Source organism: Zootermopsis nevadensis, unplaced genomic scaffold (assembly GCF_977971745.1).
Source record: "Zootermopsis nevadensis isolate Lab colony 2312 unplaced genomic scaffold, Znev_1.0 Znev_ptg000061l, whole genome shotgun sequence".
NCBI classification, from domain to species: domain Eukaryota; kingdom Metazoa; phylum Arthropoda; class Insecta; order Blattodea; family Termopsidae; genus Zootermopsis; species Zootermopsis nevadensis.
In genome coordinates, this window is record NW_028259192.1 from 13,933,356 (window position 1) to 13,958,295 (window position 24,940).

At 40.8% G+C, this 24,940-nt stretch overlaps 1 protein-coding gene across 1 annotated transcript in view; it reads right to left on the minus strand.

Annotated features, from left to right (window-relative positions):
* Positions 1 to 24,940, minus strand: part of bif (protein phosphatase 1-binding protein bifocal) — a 63,285-nt gene that overhangs the window by 7,103 nt on the left and 31,242 nt on the right. Inside the window, exons 3-4 of the mRNA XM_022077516.2 lie at positions 9,141 to 9,297; positions 693 to 937 (exon numbers count right to left, since the gene is read on the minus strand). Coding sequence (XP_021933208.1) covers positions 711 to 937; positions 9,141 to 9,297 — 384 coding nt within the window. The 3' untranslated portion in view covers positions 693 to 710. The remainder of the gene's footprint in view (positions 1 to 692; positions 938 to 9,140; positions 9,298 to 24,940) is intronic.

A 24,940-nucleotide genomic window follows, 5' to 3' on the forward strand; every position in this document is an offset into this window, starting at 1 on the left:
TAAGTTAAATCATTGCATAATATCATAATTCTGACCATGTGAGGGTTTGATAATTCTCACAAATTTCATTTTTAGGATTTTAAAACACCTGGGGATTAGAGCTTTTGTCAATTTATTCACAAGGCTGATTATTCTTAATCTGAAGATAACGTGAGATATGGCTATGATAACAGACTTTCATAACAAGGCCGATTAGCTCAGAGGAAATTGTAATCAAAGGACTTTTATATGCTGTTGAATTACTGTGTACCTCTTTATTGACATCAACTAATCCTTTGCTACTGAGATAGTTGAGTTTTTAGATTCTACTTAATGAACCTTTCATCTGTGTTACATAGCAATAGGCAGTAGAATGATTGTGAATGGTAAATTGAAAAGGGGATGGATGTAAGCAGCCACAACCTATTTTAATGCATTTGTCTAGAAAGGTTGAGGAAAATGAAAAATCTTAGTGATGGGAAACAGAGTTTAAGCCAAGATTTGAACCCTGGTCTCCCAAATATGGAATAGAAGTGATTACCACTCAATCATGATGTCTGGTACTTCAGAAAGTGTGAACAATGTAGAGTCCAGTGGCAGACTCTTATGAAATGGTAATGAAACTTTGGCCTCCAAAAAGTGTGGGAATCTTCTTGACCAGCTGATCAAAAATGACTCTGCTCTATGGAGGTAGTTCCTTAGAATTATTTTACCTTGCTTCAGGATGCTGCTCAAAACAACAAGTCAGATGCTGTTTCTGAACTCCAGGTCACGGTCTCACTGTCCTCAGCTGGTTTTAAGTAATCCTCCTCCTCAGCGTTCTGTTTAGCTCCAGAAGACTCAGACATGTCTGTGGTGCGTGGGGGTTGCAATGGCAGAGCTCTTGTCACCCCCAACTGGAAGTCTTCACTACCAAGGTGAACCTTGCTGGGGGTGTAGCTAGCCAAGCTACTGCCACCTACAGGACACAAGCTTGCACTATTACTACAAATGTGTTTACTAGTATTAAGCTCATTTCAATGTAGTTGCTACTGAAGTCTTCATGCAGAACTTGCAAAAACTACAGCATAATTTGCAGTTACTCATATATTACTGCAGGGGATGTGCAAAATTCATACAAACTGTGGTTATAAAAGATGAAGGAAACAGATCATTTGTAAGGCCTACCCATAGATGAAAGACCTTGTGAATACATATTCTCGTTAATGAACTTTATTGTAAATAACCAAGAACTCTTTCAAACTAATTCTGCTGTACACAGTGTCAACACAAGGAATAAAAATCAGCTTCATAGACCAATTGCAACCTCTCATGCTTTCAGAAGAGTGCATATTATGCAGGAATCAAAATTTTCAACAGTCCACCATCTAATCTCTCAAGTCTTGTAAATAAGAAGGAGCAATTTAAGGTAACATTAAAAAGATACTTAATTACACAGTCCTTTTACTCTGTCAATGAATTTATGTTGTTTACAAATAAGTGATAAATTTTTCTTATGTGTAATGGGTAGATCTATTTGTAGCTTATCATTTCTCTAGGTGAATACTTTGTTTTGTATTATGTGAAATTTATATAATAGTACGAATTGTACTTTATAATATGTATTGTATTATTATTATTATTTTTATTATGAATTTTTCCACATCCTATCTCATCTGACTGTCTTATGGATCCATGGAATGTAAATAAATTATTATTATTATTATCTTATAGAAACAGGGTATGAGGGCATGGAGTTGATTCATCTTCCTCAGGACAGGGTTCAGTTGCAGGCTCTTGTGAACATTATATGAACTTACAGGTCCCATAAATGGCAGGGAATTCAACCAGCTGAGCAACTACTGCATTCTCAACACCGTTAGTCAGCAAATTAATAAGTACTGGAATAGGGTAGGAAACCTACAGCTATAAAAAAAATATCACTGTTTCAGGTTTTCAGACTTACCACAAACCCTTCACTCTTGACAAACACCTTAACAGAGATCAAACCAATGGCTCTTTGATTTATCATAATATTCAAGCTGAACTTATTTTATGGTGTTCTCTTTGCAGATGTCTTCACTGGGTCAAAAGACACCAAGCATGACGCATTTTATTGTATTAGCTTTGTACATACGCACGCCCACACACAAAATCACCAGCATAGAGTAACTGGTTAGTGTAATATCATCCTAAGTTTTATTTATTTATTTTTGTATTTTCTGAGATGTAGAAGTCAGAAAAATAAAACTAAACAAAAACATTTATCAACACCCACTTCACTGTAAATTTTGCTCCAGTTTAGTATGTCACATTTAATTAACATGCTACAATAAACTAAGGAGGCTTGTCAACAACCAGAGTAAATTATGTCCTTCTAAGAGTATAAATTTTAAACAGTAACTATTCACTTAAAGCATACTCAATGATTAATGCATTTCAAACAGACCTAAGCCTACATTTCATGCCTGAAATTAAAATTTACAACAGCAAACATAAAAAGGTGAAATATGGTGATAATTAAACTAGGGGCTCTGTACCAAGTGGCCAAGCTCGCAATACAAACACAGGCCTTGGCGCGATGGGAGGTCTTTTTAAACCTGAAACAGCATATCCACACTAGTAAACATAACACAAGTTAGAAGACAGACAATGCACGAAGAAAACAAACTTTAAGGGATGTTGACAGCCAGTCAATAATTTCCCACCATCAGAGGTTTTGTTGAAACAGATAATTCAGTTCACACCCTCACATCCTATTATCTTTAAGTTTAACTTTAATTTTACCTTCCCAAATGTATAGGTTTTTCCTTCAGATGTTATGATCAAATTTTTTATACTTTTTTATAACATACAGCAAGAATGGGGATATGAGATCCCCATTCTTCCTGTATGTTCATCCTGGAATTTGTCATTCTAATATCTGGTGAAGGGTATAAATTACTGAGCTGAACATTTTAATCTTGTTTCTATTATCACCTCTCTCTCGGGTCAAATTACTTTTCTGTGAACCCTCTTCTCAAACATCTCAATCTATGCTGTTCCCTTAGGGCATATAAAATGGGCAAAATGACAGTTCCGTACAATCATCTTCAGACTTTTTTATACAGGAGACTGGAAGACAAAAATTCTGAACTAAATAGTGTGAAGCATTGTCCAGATTTAGCTTGATCTTATTTATAACAGTAGTATTAATGGCTGTGATGCCATGTAGTCTCAGAGGTTGTTATTAAAATCAATCAGGGCATCACAGCCCAGATCACAATCCACGTTTTCACTGTGGCAAAAACCTCAAATCATATCAAGAACCTGAATTTAATAATATGCACAAATGCTTGTTACTAACAATGCACTGACTTTCATAGTTCCATAATATTCTACGAGTAGGCACTATCGAGCACATGGTAAAAACTAACATCTTACAGGAAATGAGGAAACGATCACTCACTCATTCAGTAATTCAACTTCATGCATACTGTGGAATAATGCAGTACATAACATGGATGAAATTTTTGTTGTTCTACTGTAACGTAGTGTGTAGCATGGACATGCATAAAATGTCACCCTGATTGTGCTCGTGACGCGAATCTGCGAGTTCAAGTCTGCACGTGAAAAGAATTTTATATCGTGCCGTGCATGTAAACAACTCCGTGGAATTTAAGTTTATGGTGGGAAGAAAGGGACACCAAACATGAAACATACCACATGCCTCAACAGCTTTCCCACGAAAGTATGCAAGCACAATAAACAACACGAATTTTAACTGCAAAGGGAGGGGAGAGAGAAAAATAAGCAAACAAAATGGGTCGGGCCCAGTCTTATGTACGGCCTTGATACAATAAAACTCGTATCACAGGTCACCATAATGTTACTTTTGTTGTAACACGGAATTTGTAGCAGAACGGTTAATATATCAGACATAAAATTTGCCAACCTATAATATTTCAGTTCCCAAAACAAGCTCTATATATACCACTGCAGGGGCGTGCAAAGGTATGCACGGGCCCGGGGGCAAAGCTCCATTTGGGGCCCTCCTCCAATATTTTTGATAACTCATTCTCTTGCGACGCCCCCGGCTCACACCCCCCTCCCTTTGCAAGGCCTTGTACAATTGCCATAAAATCTCCGATGGCAGAGCCCACGTCTGCCAGGCTTAAAATAAAAATTAACGAACTCTGGAGCAGAAAATTTCCTTCCATCTCACCTTACAACGCGTCGTTGTGCGTTCTTTGCACGAAGTGCATAGCGAGAACGCACTGTGGGCTTGTCGTGCCTGTCCGTCCGTCTGTACAGTCGATCCAACTCGATAACTACTGGACGGATTTGGATTAAATTTCTTGCGCAGGTAGTGCTATTCTGCACGGCCTCAAAATCGCACTTTTCAATATGCTACGGGCGGTAGTAACAAAACGAAGGTCGAGAAAAGTCGTGAGGTAGACACTGGGGGGTTGCGATCTGGTGGCCAGCGTGGGAATTATCAAAAAAGGCGGGTTTAATACCTCTTAATGCACAGTGCAAAGAACGCATGAGGATATTATGTGTATTCCGGTACGGAATACGCTTTCCGAGCTTTGTTCCACGCAACGTAGTGTTCAAACTGCTAACTCCAAATGAGCAGAGCCCTTCTCGAGAAGCTGCCACTCAACACGCATGACATTCCACGTCTTTTATGGAAAATAAAGGTTCATTATTATCTTCACGAGAGGTCACCACTAGTCAGTTCCCTTTCACAACCAATTTACAGTAAGTCAGTCCACACCATATTTCTTAAAGACCCAGAAAGAAAGAAAGGAAGGAAGGAAGGAAGGAAGGAAGGAAGGAAGGAAGGAAGGAAGGAAGGAAGGAAGGAAGGAAGGAAGGAAGGAAGGAAGGAAGGAAGAAAGACAGAAAGAAAGAAAGAAAGAAAGAAAGAAAGAAAGAAAGAAAGAAAGAGGGAGGTGGTAGTCTTTTGCTGTGACGCCGTGTAGACTTGCAGGTTCGTAACAACGTTTTGGAGGAACATAATGCTTTCATCTTCAGTGCTAAGGATGGGAGATAAATGGAAATTATACTGAATTTAGGCGGTGACAACTCGTTAGAAACGTAAACTGTCCATCTGGAGGACAGAGCAGAGCTGGGATGCCAATAATACGTCCATGGGAGACTGGTTGTGGAGATGGGAGGTGAAATGAACTGGGTTGCGATGGCGACCACATCATTAAATACACAACGAAAGTAGCCATAACAACTCTATCCGGAATCATGCAACTTCTAAAGTAACATTTTAATTTGCACCAATTTACTGTTGAATGTAGCACGTTACAATTTTTCCTGTTTTACTCTGTATTTTCCTCAGAAGTAACGCGAGTGTCCTGTCCATCATAATGATATGACAAGCAGGGACTGCAGAGTGCGCGGCAGTAGCCTACCTCTGCTCAACACAGACGGCATTAATGGACTTCGTGCGATGGCATGCACCTCGGGCAGGTTGTCCACCTATCAATAAACTGAAGCCACTTTAACAAAACAAAGAATAAAAAAACATACACCTCTCTAAATCTCTACTTGGGCGGCCATCTTTAACACCTCACAGCTACTGGAAAGTGAAGGTCAAGGCCTGCAATGCCGTAACTTTTGCCTTTATTCCCCCACGAAACCGGGCAGTCTGAATACGACCTCATGTCTACAACAGATAATCTTGTCCGAGCAGGGTAACTAATTAGGAAACTGTAAATATAATTAATTGAACTGAATACTCTGAACATGGATATAACAGACCAGCCAAAGAGTAGTATCTGCTACAGAAGTAAAGATATCAGAATACCAAATTTATATAACTGGAAAATTCTGCAATACATGCACGTCACAGCGCCAAATAAACTTCATCATGATGATGATGATGATCATCATCATAATGCTGTCAGAGAGTTTGGCTTTATGGCCTGTTACGGCCTCCTTCATCCATCCAGAAACCTTTTAAATGGACGTTCTTGGTTTCTTCTTCCTGCTAACTGGTATTTCAGGACAGCATGTGGCAGTCCAGTTCTGTCCTTTCGGTGAACATTCTAGACCCATTTATTTTGTAATTTATTTTATAACTGGTTACATTTTAAGTTCCTCAATGATGTCCTGACTTCGTTTGTGGTCTTGCTATATATATTTTGGAGCCTTCTTCATGAATTTCATCTCTGCTGCTGTGATTGCAGATTTGTCTTGTTCTTTCAAAGTCCAGGCCTCACTACCATGCAATAATATGGGTATAGCCAGAACGTATATTCTTAATCTGTTCTGTCTCTGGATGGACTTCTAAAGGTTTCACAATTTGACTAATGATGTGGTTTGAGGGAACTTCGAAACTTTTGTTGTGACGTCCTTTTGTCTTTCATGAGACAATAAACACCTAAATAGTATTTATCAGTTCTTTAATTTTAATGTTTATGACTATCTTGCTTCTGATGGGGTCTCGTCCTTTGTCTGTCATTGTCTTAGTTTTGTTAGCTGAGACTGTTAATCCACATTTTGAAGTTTTTTTAAATTTATGTATTCATTTCTGTAGCAAGCTACTTGGTCGTCTGCAAGAATATATATATATATATATATATATATATATATATATACACACACACACACACACACACACATACACAGTGACTCAAAAGGTTAGGGCCAAACTGAAGGAGCGCATAGAGGGACTCAGAGAGAACAACTTTCGAATAGGAATACACGTCCTCCGAAGTTATCCTGAGTCAGTCGAGGCCATTGAAGGTATGGAGGTCTGATAACATACCGCTGGAATAATCGTACTTTGCTATTCTCCTACTAGCTTAATTTTGAATCACACGTATCACTCCAGATTCTACAGAGGTCCCTGGGCTGTTTACATTGTGTTTGTGAGTTGATAGTGAGTGGTGTCTTAAAACAAAATTAAGCTACTAGGAGAATAGCAAAGTACGATTATTTCAGCGGTATGTTATCAGACCTCCATACCTTCAATGGCCTCGACTGACTCAGGATAACTTCGGAGGAGTGGATTCCTATTCGAAAGTTGTTCTCTCTGAGTCCCTCTATACGCTCCTTCAGTTTGACCCTAACCTTTTGAATCACCCTGTATATATATATATATATATATATATATATATATATATATTTTAAATCGGGTAGAAATTGACGACCTACAGCCCTGGAGGTTTGTTTTGAATTTATGTTCACGACACATCATCATTAAGTCGTTTCACCGACGTCATTCATCTAGCAGCGAACAAGGACGAGGCTGTCCTATACAAACTTTCAATTTTCACCTGCATACTCGTCTGCCGTTAACTGTTTAAGGTATGTAAAGTACACACAGGTTCAAGAAGCGCACCGTTACATTAATTAGCATGCGTTACCTCGGAGTGTGTGTGGCAAAGGGATAATGTAGCTTCTCAAACGAGTTCCGCTTAAGCTGAGAGGTGCATGAACTATCATTAACATCACAGATTAAGCTCTTCGCCTGTACTAGTTATAATGATTAAAACTATTCCTCTGTTTTGTCGGACCACCCTTCAATTTGTCTCTATGAATGCAGCTGCCATATTAATCGTGCCACAATATTAGGGCCTACGTCCACTGAAAAGACAACAATAATCAATGAAAAGCAACAAAGCACAAATGAGGAAAGGCTCACGTAATTTATCCCACATCCATTCTCTTATTCAGGCATACTATAATTGTATTTGCTGTTCCTCCTACATCCCTCGTCTATAGATCAAGCCAACGAAAAGTGCTCAGGCACTTGAAGAACGGGTCGTTCCCAGTATCCAGTTCCTCCTACAAACCTGTTTTGCAGGACAAAATTCTGCACACCACGCACAGGAGTCGATGAGCTCCGACCAAGCTAAATCTTTTCAATCGATCCTACCACGCAGGAATCGTTTGGGCCGCACTGCACATCACAGGAACCTTTGAACCCGGCCGTGGAGAAGTGCCAATGTGTTATTGATGTATTACAAGAACGCGGCGCACGCACATGGAAGTGGAGTGAGTGTAAGAGATCCAAATACCTGATTATTTAGTCGTTTAAGCAAGACGTATTTTGCTGCTTTATTATGTACGACAGGAAAACTGACTAAAGGCTACCCAACCGAATCACACAACACAATTAGTTCTGTCGGACCTGTAGGTTCGTTGGAAAGAACCACCTCCTACCTCTCCGGGGTCAATTCGCTGTGTCTGACTGTCCGTCTATCTCTATGCACGAATGTATAATAGAGCGATTCCTTGAAAACACTGCGTTATGAAGAAGTCGCGTTATAGAAACCATTGGTACAACTGGAATTAAGGGGTGTGGGATGTAATTTTTCTGTAGTAATTAGTCATATTATTAAAACTGAATCATTACTTTGGCACAATTAAGTTTTCATAACTAAGTTCATAGTTTACTTCTCTGAATTTCTCTCGCTCTCTCTGCTGTTGGCAAACACTCTAATAAAGGAAATGGATCAAACTGAATTATTATTCATTGATATTTGAAACACCTTGTCCCGCGCCGTAGCCGCGCGGTCTGAGGCTTCGTGCTTCGGACCGGAGATACGGAATGCGCGCTAGTTCGAATCTCGGGGGAGAAGAAATTTTCTCATGAGATTTTCGACCGGTGTATGGGACCGGTGCCAACCCAGCATCGTGAGGAAATTGGGGAGCTACAATGAGTAGCGTAATCCGGTCATGAAAACTAGCAATGGCTGGGGGTTCGTCGTGCTGACCACACGTCATCCTATATCTGGTTGGATGATCGTTCACCTCTGCTTAGGCATGTGAACGTGAGGCCAGTAGTCAAGCTAGTCGGCTTTGGCTCTCTGGAGCTGTTACGCCACGGATTTAATTTTAATTTGAAACACCTTACGCAATGACAGCTTTGTTCCAACTTCAAGGCAAAGTACACGGTAAGCCAGAGATTTATAATCGTATTATGATCAAACCTGATCTAGGTTTCTGACTGGGTCGACCAAGGTACCCAACAAATCAGGCTTTGCCTTTTCGGAAGCAGAACCAACCAACTTCCGAAATGCCATGGTGGGTAAAGTTGAAAAAAAAAAGTGTCCCACCACAGACACCTTCAAACTTCCACGCAATTGCCTGTCTATACAAGTCCGTATTTAATTCTGTACGGTAAATTCATACACTGTATTTCTGGTGCTTCGGTGTGGGAATGGCAAGAGACTCACCCAAAGGCGCGGGAACGCCCGGAGTGGGTCCGCTTGGAGACGACGTGGGGAGAAGAGGCAGAGCAGCTGTTGCAGACGGCGACACCTCGTTCAGAACAGAAGCCTCTGACGGGTACTCGAACATTGTCGTGGCTGCATCGTTGAATCTAATTCGCAGCTGAGAAGGAAACGACATATCATTAAGAGAGTGAATTAATATTTTCCCAGTTTACTTAAAATAAACTGAATGGAAATATTTAAACTGAGTTTTTCTTATACCACGCATCTTTAATGGTCTTACTTAATGTCATCAACTGAGTTTGCGTTATTAGATTAATCTTCTTCATAAACAAAACGAACAGTGACATCCTGTTTTGTGACAGGCTTTGGTGCTCTGCAAGGAAAAAACACTAAATTATTTTCACTCATTCATTTAAAGTCAAGGAACATTCTGCACGCAAACCGCCATCATTCTGGTGCGTTCGCTCTGTTATTGTTGACTAGATTTCCGATTGATACGGTAGCCAGGACCAGCCGTGCGTTTCGACTACGTCACTAGCTCCCAGATAGAAGAAAAACAAATGCATACACCATGTAAACCAAAGACATTGCCGGCACAGGAGCTGAGACGAGACATAAAGTACTGGAGTTGGGAAATAATGCTTATTGTATGGACAGTTTATGATTCTTTCTCTGTTACCCCTCCCAACATCTCTGATCCCACTGATAAGGTTTACGGAAAATAAGTGTTTTTGGGCATAAAATGTGTAATTCTCTCTGCAATTTTTTTTGAAAACCTTTCTTGCTCTAATATTACTAATATATGTAACGGAGCAAAAATTTAAAATAGGTCTTCATGTAATATACCGTTATTATTGTTGCAACTTCCTACTATGAAATTTCATGTGAATCCGCTCAGTGGTTCTCGAGCTATTACACGCCGTGTCATGGCGCAGTATAGTGACAAAATCTGCAAACAACAAATGATCGATGAATTAAATCGTATATAGTTGTCTAACATTTTCCCACTAAACCGCGTTTAGACTAGCTCTGGGGCCCATCCAGCCTCGTGTGTAATGGGTACCGGGGTCCTTTCCCGGGGGTAAAGCGCGGTCGGGGCGTGCACTGCCCAATCACCGCTATCTAGTGCCGAGGTTAAGAATTAGTAGAAGCTATACTCCTCTCCCCCAAGCGTCTACATGGCGTATAGATGGACAACTTTACGTTTTTTACTTCATGGCTGCCTAGCAGCAAAATAATGATGCAAACGAGTTCCCAACCTTCTCTAGACTACATCAAAATATTCTCAGCACCATGACCTCAAACACCGTCAGTTTTAACTAATATATATATATAATATTTCTCCGCTGTCTGAAAAGGCGAACATGGGGAGAACTTACTCAAACTGTGATGTAAGATGTATGGAAGGAAGACATAATTCATGTTAAAGCCGACCCCTCTCACGGTCGCCCATTATCTAACAATGGAAGTATTTACAAAAAGAGGAAATCACTGGGATCTAACGTGTGTAAGGTCAACGACATTTAACAACTTGAACTTGAATGCAGAAACTTTAATATGAGAAAATTTAAACACAAAAGATCCCCTGGCAAGCAGGTACTATTACCGTACCGTAGTAACGGCTGGAAGCCAATATGCATAAACATGCAGAATGCATCACAACGCTTACCAGAGTGACAGAGGCCTCGGGTGAAAGTACCTGAGACATGAACACGTGGCATGCAGGGTCCAGCACGAGCCAGAAACATGGAGTGTAGACTTATTTTAACAACAGGACGATTAATGGATTCTGAAGGGTTCTGACGATGGTGTAATACAATATCAGACGACGGGCAAGGTCCAAAAACCAACAATCCAGGAAGATTCATGTCCACAGCTAATGAAGTACTTTCGATTCTTGAGAACACAAAAGCTTTAAACAGAAATGTATGAGCCAAAATACGGCAACAGACTTCGAAAAGCATGCTTAACCCAGTGTGAACTACACCACCTGCTTTAACAAACGGTAACCATTCATTTTGTATTTATATGATTCTCATTGTAAACAGAGATGAATTTATTGAACAGTGTTAACCAGCTGGTCTTTGTATGTTGCGTTTTCTTTGCGGTACGGACTAAATTCTTAAATATTATTCAGACAATCTTCGTTTAAATGGAGGTCGAACTTATTTCAAACAGGTGTAGATGGGGGGATAAAATTAAGATGGCTGATGTGCAGTGGATTCACCCCGTTTGCAGCAGGGTCCAGTGTCGGGATCTTGTAATCATTACAGTGAATCCACAGATAGCAGAGGCTTTAATGATGAGAACACCAACTATCAGCTTCTCAAGAACTCTGTTCCTCGGAGTAAATTGGTTAGGGAAAACTTGAAAAGCACTGGTTATCGATAGTGAATGCGACAACTTTGTTTTCAACAACGATCCTCAAAGATATTCCTAATTCTTAACTCGTAATTAATTTCTAGAGCACTTGCGTAAGATTTAAGCAGGCAGAAAGTAATTTTTGCATTTCCCCTAAGTACTATGCCAGAAAGGCGTATATCCAGTGTGAAGATAAAACTGCATGCATTATCGAAATTGGCAAAAGCCTACGCTCTGGGGGACATCACAAAAGAAATTTCGCCGAATCGTCCAGGTCCCATACAGATAACTTAACATAAAGTAAGAGTTTTCATCTCAACACAGATTCCATATCTAAATCTAAACTCAAAGCTGAACATTAATTCTGCAACGTGTTAAAAAAGCCGAGGGCCGACACGGGATTACGCAAAGAAAGACTTGGTTCATGGCAGAAAACTGGCTACTCTCCTCCATTTATTACAGACATTAAGAATACGTGGAGCCACACCTACACTCCCTAATGTCTTCACTGCGTGGTACTTATCACGCAAAGGGACAACTTTCCCTTACAGTAAACAGATTACGAACTCGAATTACATTTGCATCATGTGTAAGATAAGAGGTTAAAGTTTCTTTTCAATGTTTACATAAGTTAATAACATTATAAGTAAATGTCCTGTAAGAAATGTTCAATTTCATTATTTAAAAGCAGTTTATTAAGAAGCTAGCCAAATACAGGTACCCGAGCTATGTTCAATGCTAACGATACACGATAGTCCTAATATGCAGATGTTATGACGTTTATTTGCATATAATGATGAAATGATGGGCCATTTACTTGTTGCCTGGACTGTATCTTACGCAAATCTAATCAGATGACGTCACACAGCAGCATGCGAATCATTAGATTGTAGTGGCCATATGCAATCCACCGTCATCACGATATACCTGACGTGAAACAGCATGGCACTTGAAACTTAATGCGCAAAGCGCCTGGGTCTCGAAATTCCTCCCTCGCCGGCCTTCTAGCCGGAACAGCGGACTCCCTTCTCTCCCCACCATTTGCCTCTATTATCAGGGCCTTCAGGAACAAGTGTCATGCTATTTGACGTTAGGTACGTATATACATTGCAGCTAATTTCTTGCAAGTCATTCGGCGACCGTAAAACAAAATCTTGTACCATGAATTTTAACTTGACCCCGGATGCAATACGACATCCGTCACTCCTTCCACGTCGGACTTCTAACATAATTCAAAGGAAGAAACTTCCGTTTTGTGCAGTGAATCCAGTTAGATTATAACCAAGAGAGAGGGAGAAAGAGAGAGAGAAAGCACACACAGCCATTTTTTTATTCCACACAACTTCCTTCGACAGCTGTTCCAGCCACGCACTGCAATACCACATGTCAGCTTTAGCGTTATTTATCATCACTATTATTTTGGTAGGAGAGCCGCACACTTTAAAAGATGTAATGTTAAAATTGAGCATGACAGGAACAAAACAGAAAATCCCACCCCCTTAACAGACGAACACGTTTATTTTATGGGGGTTTGTGCGGAAGATCAGATGTGGGGAGAGGGATTAGTATGGCAGTTGACCTTTCTTTCCAGTCACAATGAAGAGTAAAGCTAGAGCAAAAACATTACCGAAGACAATTCTTTTTACCGTTAAGAGAGATACCAAAGGCAAAGGGCGCCAAGAGGGTAAGCAGCGCTACTGAGGGGGTTGGAAAGGGGAAGTTACACCCTGTAGGATTTGAGGTTTTCATGGCGGCAAGTCTGAAGATGGCAGTCTTCTGGGTTGCTGCGCCGTGTAGTCTGGTAGAAGTTTACCGATGTTTCAGAGGTCCTCCATCAGGGTCACGAGTCACTTCTAACAGACTAACTACTGTCCACAGATGGCGAGAAAAACCCTGCTGAGTGAAGTCGTTTCTGGTCGGTGCGGGGGAATGTTACTTATCAGCTGGACTAGAGGGCTGCTATTGGTGGGAAGTGCGATACGTCAGAGTTTTACTCTACTGCACACAGACTGAAAACATCAAGCCGTTAATAGCAGCGTGTAGTGAGCGCACTTGTAATGTGTTCTGTGGGTGTTGTGATAATATTTTTTGATTAAATCACTGTGCCACTGTGAGGTAAACTTAAAGCTGTATCCATTAGAACACACGAAAGCCTGTCGTCTGTTGTTCGTTCAGTGGTTGTGGAACGAATGCTTTTAGGATCGGTCGTCACTCAACGCGAAATCTTGCGCATGCGCGTATATCGAATTCATAGCAGGGGATTTTCTCCTGATCTGTGAACTGTACATGGCGCAGCAACCCAGAAGGCAGCCATCTTCCAGTTACACCCTGCCTGACGTAACAGTCGTGGTAAGGGATGTGGTTATTTAACCCCCCGGGGCACATGACAAATTTTGGTACCTGGAAGAAACGTTAAAAATGGTATCAACAGGATTCTGAATAAAGAACGGGTTACATTCGTGATATACCAGCTACTGTTCAAGGTCTGAACGTCTCATATCTACAGTGTAAAGATTAAATGGCCGGTACACACAACTTCTTTGTGTGAAACTTGATCACTCACTTCAATGGAAGAACAACAGACTGAGGATGTTTGAGAATGAGGTGTTGAAGAGAATATTTGAACCTGAAAGAGAAGAGTAGAAAGCAGAAAATTTCACAAGGAGCTTCACTAAATATTATTAAGGCGAACAAATTATAAGTCTGAAACAGGAGGGGATTTTATCCGGAATGTGAGGCACAATAAATACAAAATGTAGGTCGGAAGACTTGCAAATAAGGGGCCTAGGCATATAACTAAGCAGCTCCATTAAGCAGAGTCCCTCTTGAGAAGCTGATAGTATAGTCTAGATCCTCAAACCCTATTTGCCTAAGATCCATTTAATATTATCCTCCAATTTACGCTTCGGTCTTGCGAGTGATTTCCTTTCAGACTCTCCAACAAAAACGTTGCATGCATTTCCCATTTTCCCCATGCGTGCTACACACCCCACCTTAATTCGATCAACGTAATAATGCCGAAGAGTAAGATCAGTATTATGAGGATTTGGGTTTAATCCAACTTTCAGGGGATAATACCCAATGAAGAGCTCTTGTGGACACATAACGAATATATCAAATTCCGTAAACACTAAGAAATTCTTGCCTCGTTTGACTGACTATTAAATGCTAAGTTGTGTTTGTCTTGGACTTCGTCAGTGAACTTCTAAATACATTTAATTTTCATATTTACGTTTTACAAAAATGAAAAAAAAAGCTAACTGAGCTTTCCAGCTTATTTTTCACGTTCCTTATTTTAAGGAAGCAGCAAGTATCACTCACACCAGTGTGCGTGCATTTTTTCTCTGGTTCTTCACAATTAAATTATGTGGCAATGAAAATAACGTGGTAACGGTCGAAATTATGTCGGCTAAAAGCGGGACTGTCAAAAGAATTTTCTTCGTATTGCGAAAAGTGCCAACACAGAGACCTGACGAAACTGCAAGGTCACATGATGATACACATTTCAAAGGAACTGGACTTCATACGTCATGCCTACAATTTGTTTAAATATAACATCACCTTCTTTTAGTCCAGATTAAGAATTCAAATGATAAGAGTTTTAAGAACCGAGATAACTGGTTGAATCACATACAAATAAAGATCTTAAATGCCCGACTTAAAACATCGAGACATTCTACTTTTGCAGCACTCTTACCCCCACCCTTTTAAATGTGTGTACAAGCTAGATGGGCTCGTTCTTCGTACATGTGGACGGTTTCACGAGCACGAGCCGAAGCAGCGTGATCAATCAAATTTAATTCAAATGAAAACTTTAGTGCGCGCCAAAACGTTGGAACATCTTCAAGGCATCACTCGGCTAATCCCCGAAAGCCGACGACATTAAATTCGACGACTGCCGAGGCCGACCGTAACCAGTTTACTGCAGGACCTGCTAATGTTAGCATTGCGTCAGTCAACAAAAAACTCTAGCCATGAGGCCATAAAACTGAAGACTCATTACAATAATAATAGCAGGTGTGATATGAATTTTCGTCAGGGATGTAGGGATGCATAAGTCCCTATTTTAAGGGCCTGTTAACGTATGTCGGATTCATACCCCAAACCGCATGAGATTCGACTCTGCTCTCCATACTACCTTGAAGCTAATTGTCACTGCGCGTCACGAGGACGGGATGGCTTCTTCTGGGCGTTGCATAACAAGAACGGCATGACTGTGTGACAATTTACATTGCGTATCCGGTCTATGAACTCTTGAGTGGAACTGTCCCCTGATCATGAACTGAAACTTCCGGGAAACTACGGTTCCTTCCTGCACGAAGCCAGCGCGTAGTGATCCTGGAAATTATTATGCGACCAGCAAACGACAAATTATGGTCAACTGGTATTTCCTTTAAACGCGTTATTTTTGGTTCAGAAATGGAATTACGCAAACACACAATCCGGAGTACGTTCCTATGCAGGGCAAACATACAAAGTAAGCCGCTCTACTATTTATCAAACTCAGAATTGTGTTAATCACAGTTACAACCACCGTAACGTGATACGAAACACACCTTATCGTAAAATAGTCCATGAGAAATTTGGGCACGATGTACCTAAAATCTATCTGTAGTCCAATATGAGTGCTAGCACAGTTATAACGTACGATTAATAAATGTTTCTCCCAAACAAGGCGAACAGTTACGTGGCGAGAAACGAAAACAACCATTCCATAGAACACGTTACTGTACGACCTCGCCATTCCGCTTATTATCCAGAGACTCCAGCGCCCTAAAAGGCTTCATAACCAATACTTTGTTTATATTTGTAATAACGATACAAATTGTATGTTCCATGATAGTAAAATTGTAAGAATAAAAGTTCAAACAAATTGGCCAACCGTGAAGAAAAAAATACGATAGCTTGAAGGCAAAAATTACACATCAACTGCGTTCACCCGTTGCCGTGTTAAGTGCAACGACATTCGGTAAGAGTCTGAACCGTGTCTCAATAATATCACACGTCAGAATAAAACTTTAATTTTGGGCGGCTGCTCATAAATTCCCGAAAACCGTTGTTTCACCGTTCCAGTGAAGAGGTGAGAGCACCTGAAGCACGACCGGAACACCTTCCTACTCTACAGAAGAATTGCTACACATTTTAGTTCGCTTGGCTGCGTTGGTTCAACGCCTTACTCACACATTTCAAAGCTAAAGACAGTTACCATTAATGGGTTTATATTTACGATTATAAAAAACGGGCCACTATGCACTCGCTTATTTGTTGCGACAATTACGAGTACTTATTTCCGGCGATAAAAAACAAAGAAACAAACAACAACAAAATAAAAAACGCCCGTTCATGCTCGAGGATTTCTTGAAAACGACTGCATCGTTCCAGTCCTCTGTTAACACCTCTTCTGTAACGCTTCGACCTGTTAAATGACACATAAAAAGTGTGCTACAAGAGACAAACGCTGAACTTATTCACATCGTTAACGGAAGGTTATAAAAACGAAAATCTATTGATTTTATATATCTTTTTTATTACCATTGTGGCGAATGACAGTGAGTGATCTGTTCATGCAGTAAAGCCTGACAAGGAACAGAATAGCGAGACACTTTTTGCTTTATGCACTATAAAACCATGTACGGTCGCTGTTTTCTGGGCTGTATTGTACTGTCCTTGCAGCCCTATAAGATTTAGGGCGCATCCAGTGTTTCAGAATTAACATTTGTGAATCAAAACAAACCAGACGGTCGACGAATTTTATTTTCAGTGACGCAAACGGCAACAGCTTAATTACAGACAAAAGCCAACGAAGTTGTCCTTGTACTAAGAACCACGTCATGTGGGTGTATTGTGGGAGTGGAGGCAACATTTCACGCATAAACCACATGGAGGTGACTGGACAGCTACCGAACACTCGCACTCCAAAAGTGTTCTTTAAGCCGTATTACGTCGGTCACTGTTTATCAACAATGCGTTCCAACAATTTCATCGGTCCCAACTGCTGCGCAAAAATGGCCCTGAAAGTGTGAGTTCCCTACATTCTAGGAAAACCGCGAGTCAGACATGGACTGTCACGTCAGCCAGTCTCATAATTGATGGCTCAAATTCGAAGCAGAAACGAATGCACGGATTGTTCGCTCGCCAATAACGTCACTGTACGGTCTAGCGGTTAGAACGCTGGCCTTGTAATCCTGGGGTCTCGGGTGCAATTCCCGGCGGTGCCCGAATTTATAACTTGTGTTGGGCAAGGCCGTGGTCTAGGCAACACGGAGATTTCCTCCGGGGGCTTCCCCGGTTTCTCCGTGGCATCCCAACAATTACTCCATTCACACACAGAAGAAGGCAATGGCAAACCACTTCTGGATCATCTGCCAAGAACGTATATGAACAGGTCCCAGTCCGAGAAAAGGATGGAAGGATCCTGTTCATATGGACCTGTCGTCAGACAGAACACTAAATAATAACTCCGGAGATAAAAAGCTGCCCATATGCTAACCACACCACGAAGACAGATGGTGTAGTGAAGCTGTGAAACAAATGAGTGTCACCTTCCCAGCGACTTAAGTTAAAACTAGTGCATTACGATACGGACAACCAAAGGACTTAAACATCCACCGAAGTCATAATCCGCGAATGAAACAGCATCGTCTACCGGAACCGCTTACGTTGCGCAGTGAAGCTCAGTGCGATGTAGGACAAGAAATTTGACATACTCGGGCCTCTTCAATTGCACAGGCTACTTAGCGTCGAAAGTTGAGATGAATACGAATGAATTGGACAGTACGTAAAATAAGGCCGTCGTGGTCTATTTAAGGTACTATCCCAGCACTGCGTAGAGGGAAACCATTAGGAGAGCCAGCTTCCGTGCCGAGATTCAAACCCCGGGACCCAGCGAATACGAAGCAGAAACAATGGCCACTTGATCGCAAGGTTCAGTGAACCCAAAGCGGACATCACAAAATTATAAGAGATAAATTTGTACTTCTATCACGTCTGACTTGGTTCGTTCAAGCTCAGTTGTTGAATGCTGAGCTCGGCGTGAGGTCCAGATAGTGTCCCCAGCCTCATGAGAGAGGCCTGCATTACGGAGGTAAACCTAATATAAACCGGTTTCGTTTCAATGCTATTATGCCTCTGTCAGCTTACGTAGGCCATACTGTACATGACACGTATACAAAAGACAATTAAAATTAACTTCTGCCTTTATGGAAAATCAGTTTTGATAGTGAACTTATCTAAACGCCCCCCCCCCCCACACACACTCACTCTAAATCCAAATTTCATTACGCATACGCGCGCTCACACCTAGGGCGGAGAGACGTATTCTTCTGCAGATAACACTTCCACCATGGTTGTTGGCTTTTCGATTATCCAGAACAGTTCGAAACACTTCCTTCTCACTCTTCAAAATCCTTCCAATGGTCTACGTCTTCTAGATCAGTGGTATTCAACCTTTTTTGTTCGCGTACCCCCAAATATAATTTATCTTCAACTCTGTACCCCCAAACTTGTTGGTGTATAATTCAAATTATATATAGTATATAATATACATCTAAAATAAATTAAATAAATTACATTACTGATTATTCAGTGTTTATCATAAATAATATATATTTTTTTAAATTTCACGTACCCCCTAAGATGTCTTCGCGTACCCCAGGTTGAATTCCACTGTTCTAGAGTGTAGAATATATAGTGCTTTTATGTCGTTATTATGAAGAACTTCTCAGCAGTAGGAAAACACTCGCTTCTTCAACAACGTGAGAGCATCATAAAATAGAAAGTAAACGTAAAATGACAAAGCAGTAAATATCAAACACAGTCATCGGTTTTTGGTAACAGAGGGTCACCATACACACATAATACACAGCTCTGATTTTATTGAGAAACAAAGTACATCAGCACTTTTTACAAGTAACGTGTGTCTGTCCCAGCACAAACCAAATTTTGTTCGAATCCAGCTAAGCATGCCCTAGTACACATTCTGTACGGCCTCGTGTAAGCCGAATCTCCAGCGCTTCGAGTCCGTGTGACAAAGGAAGTATATAAACGCTATCCTTCACGAAATTCCATCATGAAAAGTCAAAGGGGATTAAGTAAGGTAACCTTGGCGACCATGAGATCGTTCCACCACGCCCTGTGCATTTGCTACGGCAATTCTCAACAAAGAACGATTATTAAGCCACTGCGCAAAAAGTAGCTAACGTGAGGTGACTACAGAAATATGTTTTTGTGTGTCTGTTTCGATACTGCGCAATTTTGTAGTAATAATATTCAATTTCTGAAGTTATCAAGTAAGTTTTAATTACAGGCGATTATCGTAATACGCGGTCTGATTTCGCTATCGTGACGAGCATCAATACACTATCCGCTGCCAAACTGTAAAGCCTATCACCTGCTTCGAACCGTCTTCAGGCTTTTCAGGGAATTTTATGCAGATTATAAAGAAGCATCAACAATTCTGGTGACAGTGTACCAACAAAACAGACTGATATGTCTCCCGTCTTACGGCCCCCCCTCCCCAAAGCAGGAACACTGCCACCTTGTTTTTCGAGTCACCTGTAGGCACAAATCATAAACATGCACATAGTAAATAAAAAAGTCTGAAATGAGGGTTATTTTTAGTATCGTTTCGTAATTCGGACTGCGGTATTTGATAAACGCGCAGTCCTAATGCTACAAGCAGTCCAAACCAACAAACACACATACACAAACTGCCATACTCGCTTTTTCTGAGCTCGCTGGCAAGTATGGAATTCGTAGATACGCGGAAGCTGAATTTATTCTGTCGTGTACCGGAAGATATACAAGATTTGTTGAAATCTGTAGACAACAGATAGATTCGTCCAGAACATCTGCGTAGCGCTGTAAAGACAATTAAGAATGCTAAAGAAACGCCATTGCGTGTTCTGTCATGGCGTCATCATTCCCTCGCCTTGCACTGTCATAACGCCCGTACCTTCCTGTGTTTGGTGCGATGCCAATAAACTTGAATCAACTGTTTAGGCTTAAAACTTCCCTGTCTTGGCCATTTAACTGCACAGCAACATTCCGCTGACCATGAAAACGAAACCGATCCGAATAAACTAACGGGATCAGAGAAATACTTTTCCAGTCCATTCTTTCTTTCTTTCTCGTTTCAGTAGCTGCAAACCGTTAAGTTGAACGACGTGGACTTCTCTGCCGCGATGTGCAACTGATGCACGTGGATGCTTATAAAATAATTAACTGCCACGTCTGTAGGTAAATGGGTAAAATGATGACTGTTTGAAATATCCTAGCTGGTTACGCATACGACTCCGAAAAGTCTTCTCCCTTCCCTTCAGGTTTCCTGACTAATTTTTGTAATTTTGCATTTCTCATTTTCTCATGTCCCTGCAAACTCTTACTTATTAATTTGATCACCTTCCCAAAACCTGTGCCTCACAGACCAAAATATCACACACAGCGATTCGCTTTAAAATGCAGTAGACGGATAATATTAAAATAGATCGAAACAGACGTGGTTTCGTGCTATAAACTGGATTCATCTAATTCCGAATACAGTCCAGTACACACCGAAACGACCTTCATATTCCACAGAAGACTGGGAATTTCTTGACCAGCTAACTTCTCAAGACGGATACTACTTCATGCAAGTACGTAGGCATGTCGGCAATACCAATGGTTCGAAAAGTAGTGTAATTACACGAGCAAGAGTTGCGTTCGCGGAAAATGTCGAGTAACGCGAAAATGAGTCGCCCCAAATATTTTTTTTTTTTGCAAATTCAATGTTAAAATGATCACTGCGTTACAGACTAGACACTTTAATTATAAACTCGACCGATCAGTTTCGTTATAACGTCAACTAACACGTAATAATTAAAAAACATGAAAATGCTCAAATTACGTAAGTTAATATCTTGGAGTCAGAGATTACGAACTACCTGTCTAAAGAAAAGCGCCCGCGAACTCTGCAGTAATCGCGTCAGACAGTGAAGCTGTCCCTGTGGTCCTTCTATTTATTACCCACAACATCTTAATTGTCAAACTTGGTCTCACTACTTCACAGAAATTCGAAACGGTCGTATTGTGTAACATGGACTCGGCTAACAAAATGCGCTTGGATGTAACCCGTTCTACGAGGGTAACTCCAAAAGTAATGCACCATATATTTTAAAATTCAATTTTTATTTTACAATTTTGCTATTCACACAGTGGATAGGTACAGCATTTTGGGACCAAAATGCTACTTTTCAACGTAGTCTCCGTCTCTTTCAACTGCCTTACGCCACCTCGGAACCAGGGCATGTATGCCCGCACGGTAAAACTCAGGATCAGCGCTTCTGAGCCACTTTTTCGCAAATGCTGCAACCAACTTTGTCCCACAAATGCTCTCTTTCAATTTACCGAACAGGTGATAATCTGACGGTGGCAAATCAGGACTGTATGGTGGGTGTGGCAACACTGTCCACCTCAATTTTGTGTTCGCCTCCGTGGTTCTCAGACTGACGTGCGTCTGTCAGTTGCCGCACAGACTTTCGAAAATCCCACCTGTTCCAAAATTCTGCAATGTCCAGTCGGAGTGACAATTGTTTCACGGTTATGCGTCTGTCCGCCATTATCATGTTGTTCACCCTCTCAACATTGGCATCCGTCCGCTTCAAATCGCGAATATTTGCATGTACACCTTTGCCTGATGGCCAAGTGTGCTGCGATCGGCAGTATCCTCCCCGTACACCTTTTGCAATCGCTTGTTATCACACACCAGGAACTCGATAACAGCACATTATTTCTGACGAACGTCAAGGGCAGCGGCCATGTCTAACGAATGATATACATGTGCCACTTGCAGAAGGATGAACCAAGTTTTACCAGAAGCGGGACGAATGTATGTGTTCTGTGCGAATAGCAACACGGTAGAATAAAGGGGGATTTTTTTAATATGGTGCATTACTTTTGGAGTGACACTCGTACAACAGGCAGGAATATCTTTACAGTGCTTGTTATGAGCGTTGTGCATAAATACTGACCTATAAAGTAACACACATATGATATTTAGCATCTGAAGCCATTGACCATTTGTACTGATTCAACAGTCGTGCAAGGAACCAGTTCCAATGTGCACATCGGATTCAGAAATTAAAAACCGAAGGAAACTGTGGCATTCAAAATACGACTAAACACACTTTTATCTGCATATTCTGGCTAGGAAATATTTAACACTCATGGATTAGGCCACATGACATTTCTAATTTATAACAGATTCTGACACTATTGATCACTTGAGACGTTTGGTAAGATTCTTTGGAAGGGGATTCGCCCTTTACAAGGCCTGCGCAAGAGAGAGACGTATACAGCCGGCAACTATCACCGCGTTAGAGTAATCCAAGACTTCGCCCAGCGTCCTCCTTGGCTTTAAACGGTCTGTTTTAAATTGTACAAGCATAACGGATGAAAGTTACTGTTTTACTGGCCACATTAATGGATGAAAGGCTCAATACGGTGGTGGTTTTATTATCGTTGCCCTCTGAAAATAATCACGCGCCCCCTGATTCGGAACCGATGATCATGGAAGTGCCAAATTTCCAGCTCCAAAGTCAACATCCTGTATGACTCCTGCCACTTCCCGAAGTTTAAACATTCAGCCAGCAAGTGTGTGCGTGCGTGCACTCACGGATAACAAGAAAAACAAAAAGGTGGTTATACGAAACCGGATTTGGTGGTCAAATGACATTGTTTCTGTACATATCGGAAACTATGCAAAAGGAAACCGAATTGTAGTGAGTCAAATCACGTATCACTTACAATAACACGAGTGAAAGTTAATTACTTTCTACTTGGTTCCCTTATCAGGTTCGCAACTCGTTCTAAATACAGTCAAACCCCGATACAGCGCCCCTCAATACACGGCCCGTAAAGCGCCATCAGCCAAAATCTGTGACAGTACAAATGGACATGACATTTTGTTTCCACCAGCTGTACAGACAATTCCATGGAATATTCACTTACAAAACACCGTATGCATATTTCTACGTTAACAAGTTAAAACTACTCAGGTTGAAACCGCCTGTGGCGCTTTGGGGTTCGAGACGGGTTATTACTTATGATCAGTGATGTAACGGTGGCATTCCAATAAAGATAGTTTCAGAAATTGAACCTGCTACTGGAAAGGGCGATGACTTGGACATGGAAACGTTACGGAGAATAAGTTGCGAACGGTAAGAGGTAGATTCCGCGAATTCTGGTAGAACAGTTACAGATTCATCCCATTTCTTTTATGTTTAACAGCCGTATTCAACTCTTCCGTAATGAAAGTGTTTTCTAATGTACAGTACGAAACCGAACTCACGCACACTTCAATTGGAATACAATCAGCAGACTGGCATCCCCGCTTTAACGCCATTATTGGCGGTAAACAAAGTGTAGGGCTCTAACGGGGTTTGCCTATACCTGGAAAGGAACTGCTATCCGGCCATATCACCGCTGGATAACTATGACCTTTTTTTATAGCTTGTTCGAAATCTTAACATAAGTAATCCATACGTTCTTTCTAGAGAGGAAGGCTACTCTCCCTTAACAAATTCGATACAGTATACACACTTGGACAACATGGTTTGCATTGCCATCCCACCCACGCTTAGACGAGCATCCTGTTACATACGTCACGAACAGATGTTTAGTTTTCAATGTGTAGGAGGCACGACGAAAATTAATTTTCGAAAATTTCGTTTCTTGAAATGAAGCAAAAGTTTACCGCTCAACTTTCAAAGAGATATCAGATAACGCAGTTTGTTGCCTTTTATCACGTCGCTGCAGCAGTACCAAGCTTTGGAAAAGGCAATTTCCATCTCCACTAACGCTTTCTAAAGTGAAACATCCAAACATTTCCAAACACATGTATTACTCTCCAGATCAGTGATTCTCAACCTGGGTGCGACGGCACACTAGTAAGACGCGAGGTTTTGAATCGAAAAATTATTAAATGATTAGGCCCAAGTATATTTAAATATGTAAATTAAAAATCAAATAACTATTAATATAACATTATTGTCCGTAAGAGTGTGTTTTATTATATTACTTGAACATCACGTTTCTGATTTACAATAATTTTTATTTTCATACAATAAATTGAATTATCTAAAGAATATTCAAGTACGGAAGTATCCCTTAACCTGCCATGATACTAAGTAGATACATTTCGCCAAGATCCCTTATAGAAATTAGAAAATCGTCTCACAAAACCAACAAACTGCTTATCAGTCATATTGCAAAACTTGCCAGAAACAGCCGAATGTACAAAACTTCACTCATAAGCTTTGCGTGTTGACAATTACGAACTCCCGCTTCGGGTCCTTAACAGTATCTGCGTAAGTCATGCCCCGAAACGCAAAATCTAACATTAAATGACAACTTAACTCTCAATTTAATAAAAATTACATACAATATAGACTAGTCATACGAAA